This window comes from Chiroxiphia lanceolata, chromosome 2 (assembly GCF_009829145.1).
Source record: "Chiroxiphia lanceolata isolate bChiLan1 chromosome 2, bChiLan1.pri, whole genome shotgun sequence".
Lineage (NCBI taxonomy): Eukaryota > Metazoa > Chordata > Aves > Passeriformes > Pipridae > Chiroxiphia > Chiroxiphia lanceolata.
This window is the reverse complement of record NC_045638.1, coordinates 114,928,705-114,939,549: the sequence shown is the minus strand read 5'-3', so window position 1 is coordinate 114,939,549 and position 10,845 is coordinate 114,928,705. Positions and strand designations below refer to the sequence as shown.

Sequence of the window (10,845 nt, the reverse complement as noted above, 5' to 3'; positions counted from 1 at the left end):
TCTGGATTTGACAGCCTCAGAAGCCCAAGGGGCGGGAGAGTTGCCAACAGGGAACACTTTTGGCATGTTGAGGGAAAAACCAAAACCCAACCAAGTGTTCGCCTTGGAAAAGAGAAATGAATAAGCAAAGCCTCGTTTCTACGCTGGGTTTAGTGAGAAGGGTTTAAAAATAAACTGGCCACAAGTTGTCTGCAAACACAAACTCCCTCTGCTGCTCTCGAGACAACGTATTGCTCTACTGGGACACCCCAAGGTGGGACATCTTCATGTCCTTGTGTCCCTGGCTGAGCCAAACCCCCCCAAATCCCCCTGGTGCCCACAGCCTGTGTGTGACCACCATCCCCCACCCTGCCCCACGTCACCTGGGGATCCCTTCCCTGCTCCCACCTTTGCTTCCCGGGAGGAAGGCGACGTGTTTATTGCTATTGCTTCCTCTCCTCCCACATCTCCCCTGGCAGAGCAGCCAGAATTCCCACCCCTTCCAGCCCTTCTCCATGGTGCTGGTGTTTGTGCTTGGATGGACATTTCTCCTGGAAGTCTCGGAGCCCAAGGAATGGGCGGGGGCACCTCAACCCTCAAGTTTGGTCTCAGCCCTGCCAGTGACACGGGTGGAGGGTGAAGCCACCCACCTTCCCCTCACCCTGCCTTGAAAACTCGTCTCCATCAACCAGACGCCCTTTTCCCACACCACCATGCTCTGTAGAAGCTCTTCAGACCAACTCCTGGATCTAGAGAAGCTTTTTAGACCAGCCTTAGACCTGGAGAAGCTCTTCAGAACAAACTCTGTACTCAGAGAAGCTCTTCAGGCCAACCTTGGATCTAGAGAAGCTCTTCAGACCAACCCCTGAACTCAGAGCTCTCCAGACCAACCTTGGATTTAGAAAAGCTCTTCAGACCATATCCTGAGCTCTTCAGACCAACTTTGGATCTGAAGAAGCCCTTCAGACCAACCTTTAGACCTGGAGAAGCTCTTCGGACCAACCCTGGGCCATCTCCTTGCCTCCTTCCCCACCTCTCCCCTTCTCCCTCCCGCAGCCCCAGGACGTGGCTGACGGGGAGCACCTCATTTTCCCAAGCTGCTCCCAGCGCACGTGTCCCTTCCCATCAGCCACCATCCATTTTCCCAGTTGGAAGAGCAGCCCAAGGCCCCCGCCAGTGACCAGTCCTCGCCCTCCCTATGACAAAAGCGCTACCCACATTTATATCCTCTTACTCCTACAAAAAGAAAGGATGAGTTCAGAATTCCACTGCAGATTTCGAACCTACCACGACAGCTATTCTGGAAGACACCAATTTTGCTCGGAATACGTGACGGAAGATTGAATAATTGATCATCTCCGACTAAAAAAAAAAAAATGGGAACAAACCTGCCTGTCTAAAGAAAAACCAGCGCTGTGCTTTTCACAGTCCCCCGAACATCAACCACGCTGCAAATCTAGGCTTGGGCAACGACGACGACAACAGAAGGAGAACCCAAAAGAACACGAAGTGGGGGGATCTTTGCACCACTCAGCTGGTAAAGTGAAGATTCTGAGCTTTCCAAGGACCAAAGAGAGAGAACTTTACTATTGCTCGGTGTCAGTCATGTGTGTTACACGATTTATGTGGGAGGGGGACGGGGGGGGAAAATCAAAGAGAGGCAGAAGATTAGAAAAAGCAGCTTTTACAAAAACCACTAAAGGATGCATAAAGTGACCCTTGCTCTCGGTTTGTTGAGTTTTGTTCTTGCAAACAGACGAGGTGCTGCGGCCCAGGGGCCGGGGCACCGATGTAAGACTTGTGGAGTTGCATACAATGTTTGATTCCGGATCTGGGAAAGAGAAAACACCCAAAAACAGGGAGTTAGAAGCAAGTTCTGGAAGATCAGGGCTGCTCTCTGCACTCCTGCACCATGTAGAGACGGTCCATATGGAATTTAACCATCCCCGAGGACAACTCCTTGAGCTCAGTGGTGGATCCAATGCCAAGGATATGAAGATGGGATGCTCCCTGCTAACTGCCCACCAATTTGTCCTGGGCAGGACTAGCCCAGTGGAATGTGTCCAACAAGGAGAGATTTGGGATAAGCCCCGGGCTGGGTGGGATCTCCGCTGACTCCCGGTGTTCCCATCAACTGCGTTAGTTGGACACCATGAACGAGGAACAAGCAGCTGGGATTTCTGGGATCCTGGGTATGACAGGGATGTGCAGTAACCCTGGGATTTCTGAGATCCTGGGCATCACAGGGACATGCAGTAACTCTGGGATTTCTGGGATCCTGGGCACAACAGGGATGTGCAGCAACCCTGGGATTTCTGGGAACCTGGGCAAAACAGGGACACGCAGCAACCCTGAGATTTCTGGGATCCTGGGCATCACAGGGATGTGCAGCAACCCTGGGATTTCTGGTATCCTGGACATCACAGGGATGTGCAGCAACCCTGGTGCTCATGGACAGGACAATCTCCCAGATCATCAAGGGACATCCCCTTTTAATAGGGAAAAACCCATATCCCAGTGATGGGAGGGACTCTGGATAAGGGAATGCAAGGATAGGACAAAGGGGAATGGTTTTAAACTGCCAGAGAGGATACTGGGAAGAAATTCCTTCTTCTGAGGGTGGAGAGGCCCTGGCACAGGTTTATGCCCAAGGGTGGAGCAGAGGGATCACTCACATGGATTGGCCAGTGGATTACCAGTGTGGAGGTACGTAGCTGTAGGTGGGGGTTCCTTGAGCCCTGTACGTTGGCACGGACACGGGATGTGCTCCAATGGCGGTGTGTTGGGGAGTGGTCAACAAGGTTCCTGCAAGGGAAACACGGATCAAGGAGAATTCCCTCAGGGAAGTGGTGCCCATCCCAGGGGTAGGAACAGCACCAGCTGCCTGCTTTTAGCTTTTCCATCATCCCAAATATTCTTCTGCCCATGAGACCTCACTGGAAGGTGTCAGACTTGTGGTTGGGATCAACCAGCGCCACGAATGGAATAAACACACCTGAAGCTCCAGGGTGTTTTCCATGGTACTTTTGGTCATCACCTCATCTTTTTAAGGGTTTTCCTTGTTTTTTTCCCCCAGTTTTCCTTGTCCCTAAAGACCAGCCCAGCTGACCTGCTGACATCTTTTTCCCGCTGAAGGCACTGGGCTAAACTACAACAGGAGATCTGAAACATCCAAGGACCAAACTGGAAGGGATGAGGGATGCAAAGGGAGGTGAGAAAAAAACCCCAAGAGCTCTTCCAGGGAAAACTGGGAAGAGCTTTGCCACTTATCTCCCAGGAGTTCTTTTGCTTCCTTTAAACCCCCAGAGCCTTGAGATGTAGCAGGATTGATCCTCTCCCAGCCATGAAGGCACTGCCTGGTGTAACCTCTTTTTTCAGCCAGAGGAATTTTAAGCTGGAATTTGCACAGTGCCTACATGGGAAGGGAGAACAGCCCTGGACTGCTGCGTTCCCGGAGCAACTGGTTGCTCAAACCAAATTCCTCGTTTCTGGGTATCTCTCTACAAATTAATGGAATTCTAACACATCCCACATGCATTAATTAATCCACTTCTCAGAGTAAGCAACAGTAAAAATCTCCAAGTGGTTCCTGTCACACCCCTCCCTGCTTGGAACAGGGCTTGCATCCCATAATAGAGCCCTATTTCCCAGCCAGTGCAGATGCAAAAGGATGAATGATGCATTTCTTGGCATAATTCAATATACAATAAGAATTGTTAATGAGAGAAATACAGGCTTTGGAAACAAATAAACCCAGCCCATCACATGCCAGCAATCCAAGGAATCCTGCACATAAAACATGGAGGAATTGGGAGAGAGAAACCAAGGATAATGTCGAACAAAAACAAGGCCATAAGAGCCCTAAAAAAAGAGAACTTGAGGAGAGAAATCCAACTGTTTGGAGCAGACAAACCTGGGGATTCCCGTACTTATGGGACAGTCAGAGGAAAGAATTTAAGGCTGGGAATTTTTCATCCGGGATAAGTCTCCTGCATGGGCTGCCTGGATACATCCCACCGAGAGATGGAAGTGCAGAGCATGGAAAGACTTCCCTGCTTACCTGCTGACATGGCCATGGTGGTCCCGGCGACCATTCCCATGGCCACTCCGTTGGTCCTGGGCGCGGCCACCGGAGCGGGATAGATGGCCGACGGGATACTGTTGGGCTGGACCACGGTGGTGTGATGGATGACGTGGGGCTGCGCCGCGTACACCGGCTGGGTGTAATAAGCTCCCTGGTGGAGAAGGAGGGGAAAAAACCCACTGTCATTCCATGGTTTTACAGAGCCTTCCCAACCTAAACGATCCCAGGATTCAAGCACTGCCAAAGGGCTGGTGCTTCCCAGGGTCTCTCTCCTGTGACTTGTGAGACCTGGGCAAGGAATGGTGAAGCTGACCCTGTGGATGTGTGGGATGGATGGAGGCAACGGGACTGAGGGGGGATCAGCATCATGGATCAAGGAGTCAATCCATCAGGGACAAACCTCCATTTGGTGGGATGAAACAGGGCCTGGACACCAAGACTTTGGCTGCTGGTGTGGAAAAGGAACAAGAGATGGAAGAAAAGGACAAGGGGCTCTTGGATGATCCCAAGGTGCTTGTTTGGGATGTGTATCATCTCCTTGGGTTTCCAACAGGGCTCCAAAATCCAGGCTGCCCAGACTCAAGAGACTCTGGAAACAAGGGAATAAAAGGAGCCAACAGAAAAAGCTCCACACCCAAAACAATGAAGGGCCTGAAACATGAGGGACAGAAAGACCATCCCCAGGACAGGCAGCTCCAGGGCTGCTGGAGAAGTTGGTCTTTGGACATTAAAGAGGAGAGGAAAAGCCAGGGAAGCTGAAGGGCCAGATGGCTCTGGGAAGCTCATGATCTTCAGTGGGAATGGGAATTAAGGTGGTTTTTGGAGGACATCTGGCCTGAACTGCATCCCTGCAGAGGCTCTTGGCCCCAGCACATGGCTGGAGGTGGTGGCTGTGCAGCAGCAGGGAAGGTGGGCCTGGAAATCCCATCCAGGTACTGAGGGAGGAGCTGCTCGGGAGGACATGAATCTGGGTCATGGCTGGTGTTGGTGAAGAGGACACGGGGGAGGTGGCAGGAGGGTGATGCCAATGACCAGCAGCAAAGGGACCTTGGGGTGACCGCAACTCACCCGGGGCCTTGGGGAAGAGCAGTGTTTGAGAGCTGGGCTGGGTGGGGAGAGTGGGGTGCAGGGATCACCCAGGACTATCCCTGGCAGCCACTGTGATTCAGGAGGAAAGGCCCCAGTTCCCAACAGGACCGATCCACTGGGATGCACCCTGACATCCAACAGAGGAGGCAGGAGAGACACCCCACCATCCTGAAGCCCCACCACAAGCTTCTCCACCCTGTGTGGGCGTGGGCACTCAGCCCTGGGAGCCGAGGAGACTCCCACAGGGAGCTTGGAGCCGTGTTGGGATGTGGTGAGGAGGCCCCACGCCCCGGGAGGCCCCACCTACCTGTGTGTACAGGTTCTGCTGGGGGTAGGCACTTCGGATGGGGTACATGGCAGTCTGGTACGGGTTGGGAGATGGCGAGTAGGGAGGAGGAGCGTTGTTACTCTGGGTCGGTGGCACCTTGTAGGGAGTCCCTGCGGTGTATCCTGGGAAAGACAGGAGTAATCCCGGCTTTAGGCTTGGATTTGCAGTGGCAGAGCTGGGTCACACACATGTGAGGAGCTCGGGGTGCTGGTCACGGAGCACTGGCTGCTCCCTGGGCATGGAGGGACACATCAGCATCTACTGATATCCCATGGAGAAGGATTTGCCCAGAGGAGAGGCTGCTCCACCCCTGGAAGCATCCAAGGCCGGGCTGGACAGGGCTTGGAGCAACCTGGGATAGCAGAAGATGTCCCTGCCCATCACCAGGGTTTGGAACAAATCCCTTCAAGATCCCACACCATTCCAGGATTCCAGGATTCTGTGACACCCACCAGGGGAAAATGATGGGTGCCTTGAAGTATTTCATCCCTTGAAGGCTCTGTGATCCTCACAGGGCAGATTGGAATTGTTCTCTCTCTTCTGCTTGGATTTAAGGAAAAGGAAATGCATCCCCTGGTCTTACCCATTATCCGGAGCATCCAAGTCCCACACTGAGACCTTATCAAAGGCCTAAAGAAACTTAAACTCATTTTCCAGCATTTAGGAGAGGCTGAGTACGTGGGGAATAAACTAAAATGAAGGATCCTGGCAGGGAAGTGCCATAAAACCTCATGGAAGGTGCAACATCTAAGGTGCAACATCTAAAGGAGGTGTGACCTGCCCTGAGGATGGGATGTCACAGCACCCGAATTCCCAACTTTTAGAGGCTCCATTAATTAAACATTATTGCTTAACTGCTAAATGGGGAAAAACCCTCAAGAATACTTCAAGTTTTGCATTTTTTTAGGAGAAATTAAAAAAAATTAAAGCCTTCAGCCTCTTGTTTTTCCATCTAGTGGATTTTTTTTTTTTTCAGTTCTGGATTCGTTTTTTCCAAGAAAGACCTTGGGAGCTGCCAGTCCTCAGCACCTGAGGGGTGTCTGGAGGTGGGGACAACAATGAGTCTTTAAGCTCCAGTTTCCGTTAAAATTGCTGATTTCACCAAACAAGACCTAATTTTTTCTAATTACAAGCTGGGATTTTTCCAAATATTCACAACTTGGTCAAATCTGGCCTGGTGTGAAGTTAGGCACCATGTCCCAGGTCTCCAGAGAATTGTAGGGACATCCCTTTTCCAAGAGAAAGCCTCCCAAAGGCTTTTAAAAGGTTCTGCCTTATCAGGGAGCTTATCAGCCCTCCCAGAGGCACCGTTTGTCCTCCTCAGGGATGAGATTCCAAGGCTCCACCTGGAAAAGCCTGTTTGACCGTGATCCCTGAACAGCATCTCCTCCCCCTGCTTCTGCTCAGCCAGAATTTCAGCCCTGTTCCTTGAAAATCAGGCTTTAGTTTGGAATTCTTTCCATTTAAAGGGGGTAGGAAATAATGTCCCTTTGGCGATAAACGCCAGGTCACTCCTGGGGACCAAACAGTTGAGGGAGAGGTTTCACCTTCTCCACTTCCAGGAGGATTCCTCCTCTGGAGGAGCAGCAGGAGGGTTAGTGCTCTCCTTTCTCATGGCTTTAACACATCCATCAAGTCCAGGATGTACCAGGCTCAGAGCAACCTGGGCTAGTGGAAGGCACCCAACAAAGGAAGGTTGGAAGGAGATGGTCTTTAAGATCCCTCCCAACCCAAATATGATTCCAAAGAACCCCATTCCTAAATAAACACCCAAAAGGGGCCCAGATCAGGCAATCAAACCCCGGAAAGGAAAAGTGTCTTTACTGAAAGCTGCAGAAGAGGCCTGGTAGGTTCTGTTCTCGGTGCCGGTGTCCACCGGGAGGTGGAAGGTGCCCTCGGTGGCACAGGATGAGGAGGTCTGAGGCCAGGCTTGCTTCATCAGGAGGGTGGCTTGGGTGGAGGCAGAGAAGAGGAGTCACACACACAGCAGTGGAGAGACAATTCCCACATTTATGGAATCATTTTGCTGCTCTTTCCCTTCCACTCCCACCTTTTACAGACAACAACTGAGCTGAGGGACCTGCAGATCTGTGTCCACCATCCCTCCCCAGATGGTCACCTCTGTCCCTCCAAACCAGCAAGGGCTGCCCTTGGCCTTGTGATTCCCAGTAGGAAAATGGGCTGAGCCTGGGGCGTGAGGCATTTTATTCCCAGGAAAACCCTTGGAGGCACCACCACTGGTCGCTGTGACCGTCCTGTCCCAGCGCTGGGTGGTCCTCAGGAACTCTGGGAAGACCAGCAGTGGCTTTGGGCAGGTCTTCCTGTGTCCCAGTTTGTGGAAGAGTATTTATGGTGCCAAGGAAAAGAATCCAGAAGAATCTCAAGAGCCAAACCTTGCGGGATTTGAGGAGGGACCAACAGAACTCAGGTAGGACAAAGCTTGGAGCAACCTGGTCTAGTGGAAGGTGTCCCTGCCCATGGCAGAGGGTGGAAAGAGATGATTTGGAAGGTCCTTTCCAACCCAAACCAGTCTGGGATTCTGTTCTCCTGAAACCAGGAGGTTTGTGGGAAGTGAGAGATCCAAGCCCAGTTTCTCCTCCACTCAGGCACCGATCACTTCCTGCTCCAGCCTCACCCTCTCCCAAAGCTTTGGGAGTGATGAAGGATTTCCAAGCTGCCTGGTTTATTTTCCATGGCACATTGCACTCAGCAACATCCCACTGGAGACCCAACTCCAGCCCTGGGACAGAAACACTCCTTCCCTTCTACTTTTATTCAGGATCACATTCTTTTTTGCCTCTGGATTTCCCAGAGGTTTTTTAATCTCCGAGACTGACACAATTTATTTTCACTCAGTCCTTCCTCTGAGGTTTTCCCTCTCCACATCAAACCCACCACAAAATCCAGGTAATTTGGGGTGGAGATTCCCGCATTCTGGACATTAAATCGTGGATTCTTGGAGAATCCATCACTTAAAGCTACACAGAAGGTGAACCAAGGAGGCTTCCAGAACATTAAAATCTCCTGGTCCTTTGAAGAGCTGCAACTCTCAGGGGTCACAAGCTAGCCATGATTATTTAATATCACTTAAGGGCCACCTCCAACCAGTGTCTTCTGGATTTGGTTTTGCCTCCCACCTTAAAATAAATAAAACCAAGAGCTTTTATTCCTTATCTGTTTAATCCAGGTGGGAACTGAGCAAACAATGTGAGTTCTGGGTCCCTGCAGAGGACCCTTAGCCATATTGAAATGGGAAAAAAAAATGTATGAACCCTTCCAACCCAACCCATTCCAGGATTTCAGAGCCTCCATCCTGTCCCACAATTCCTGATTTTGGAATTCTCTTGTTCTGCAATGCAAAGGCATTGCTGTAAACCATCCTTCTCCTCTGCATTATTAATAAGTGCAACTAAAGGCTCCAGGAGGAAAGTGTGTGTCCTACTTTCAGGAAAATAAAAAGAGAAGCCTTGATGAAGGGAGTTAAACCACAACAACCACTGTGGGAAGGCAGAAAGCCTGGGAGGGAACGGGCAGCTTAATGAAGACATATATTATTTTATTTTTATTGTGTCTCTGCAGATGCTCTTTTTCACCAACTTAAAAGGCCTTTTTTTGGAAGAAGAGTATCCTAAAAAAATCCTAAATAAATGCTGGTTTATTGCAACCAGCAGAGTTTGCAATGCTGGGGGTTTGTCTTGTGTCTCTCCCTCTAAAAACTGTGGAAAAAAGCAACAGGAAAATCACACAAGGCAGGAACCTGAATTGGAATTCGTAGAATCCCAGAATATCCTGAGCTGGAAGGGACTCACAAGGATCATGGAGTCCAACTCATCCTTTTGCTTGGGAAAGGCTCCTTTGGAATAAACTGGTGAGGAATTTATCCTATTCTGGGGCTCAAACATCAGCAAAAATCCACCAGAAACCTGACACTGGGAGAGGGATCAGGACTGGCTCCACTTCCCTATTCCTACAGTGCCAGTCCCAAGAAGATCCATAGGATCCTACAATGGTTTGGGTTGGGAGGCATCTTAAGGATCATCCAGTTCCAACCCCGTGCTGTGTGGAGGAACACCTTCCACTCCAAGCTCCAGGCCAACATTCCAGAATGCTCCCTGGCTGAGCAGGGAGGACGTTGCCAGGCTCTGGCAGGACAAGCTACTAATAAATTTATGGGCTTTTTCTTAGTCTGTGGAGCTCTTTTCCCTTTATTCTTCCAGTGGTTTATCCTCCAGGAGAATTTCAGGGTGGCCAGTGCAGGAACAAAACTCATTTCCTAAGGTTTTTAGTGGGAAGAAATGCAGCTAAAGACCTTCCCAGAAGAACACCAACCCAAATAAAACCCAACAGATCCCTGGGAATACTAGGGGAAAATGAGACTTTATGGAGAAGAAAGCAGCTGGTGCTGTCAAAGGGGAAGAAGAATTCCCAGGTTTGGCCCAAGTTTGTGAAGGACAGGAGGAAACACAGGGACAGACTCTGGCAGTGCCACGGGAAAGACACGGCATGGGAGATCCAGATCCCAAACAGGACACAGCTCCTGACATTCCTGCAGCTGTGGCATGGAAGGAGAGCAGGACATACATAGAGAAGGGAATCAATGCCATCAGTCTGCTGATATCCCAGTGCTGAGGGCTGCAAAATTCCTGGGATTCATATCAAGATATAACTTGTGGCTCCAAAGTGCTTTGCAACGCAGACAAATATTCCCAAAGGAAGGTGTGAAGTTAACGGCAGAGTTAGGAAGGGAAGAGCCCAACAAAGGCTCCTTCCCAGGAAGGGATTGGCTGACAAGCACATGGAAACTGCTGGAATTCCCTCCTCCACAGAGGGGTTTTACCTGGGGCGTAGCCGGGGCTGCTGGTCGGGTACATGTTGGGGTTGTAGGCCGGGGCAGCTGTGGGATATCCCGTGGGATAACCTGGAATGAGAACAAACAAATCAGGATTTTTATCAGGCAGCCAGGATAACACCCCCGGAAAGCAACAAACATGTGTGAGCAGAGAGGGAATGGGCACAGCCGGGAGGGAAAACACGGTTGTATTCCAGGGTGTAGGAAGAACTGGGAATGTGCTCCACGTGACACCATCAATATTTCATCCTTATTCCTGTAGAAAATGAGGGCAATGACCAGAATGCAGAAAACAGGGATGTGCACTGGGCTTGGAAGAAAAGCACCGAGGAAACACATGCTCTGAATGTTGAATTCAGCCATGGAAAACCGACTTGGAAAGGTTTTCCTTGGCTGCACGGCAGCATTGGCAGAGCTCAGCACCTAGTCCAGTGCTCAGCGCTCCCATTATCCAGAGTTTCCTGCTGAAGGGATGCTGTAGGAAAACATGCCAGGCTTGTTTTCACTCCTGGCTGC

General features: G+C 50.6%; 1 protein-coding gene across 5 annotated transcripts in view; it reads right to left on the bottom strand.

The window, feature by feature from the left end:
* Positions 1-1,536: 1,536 nt before the first annotated feature.
* FAM168A (family with sequence similarity 168 member A) overlaps positions 1,537-10,845 on the bottom strand; it is a 79,320-nt gene continuing 70,011 nt past the window's right edge. For all 5 annotated transcript variants that reach the window (XM_032678814.1, XM_032678810.1, XM_032678812.1 and 2 more), the window contains 6 exons: positions 10,318-10,398; positions 7,305-7,430; positions 5,460-5,602; positions 4,040-4,214; positions 2,655-2,784; positions 1,537-1,810 (listed from right to left, as the gene is read on the bottom strand). In XM_032678814.1, coding sequence (XP_032534705.1) covers positions 2,672-2,784; positions 4,040-4,214; positions 5,460-5,602; positions 7,305-7,430; positions 10,318-10,398 — 638 coding nt within the window. In that variant the 3' untranslated portion in view covers positions 1,537-1,810; positions 2,655-2,671. The remainder of the gene's footprint in view (positions 1,811-2,654; positions 2,785-4,039; positions 4,215-5,459; positions 5,603-7,304; positions 7,431-10,317; positions 10,399-10,845) is intronic.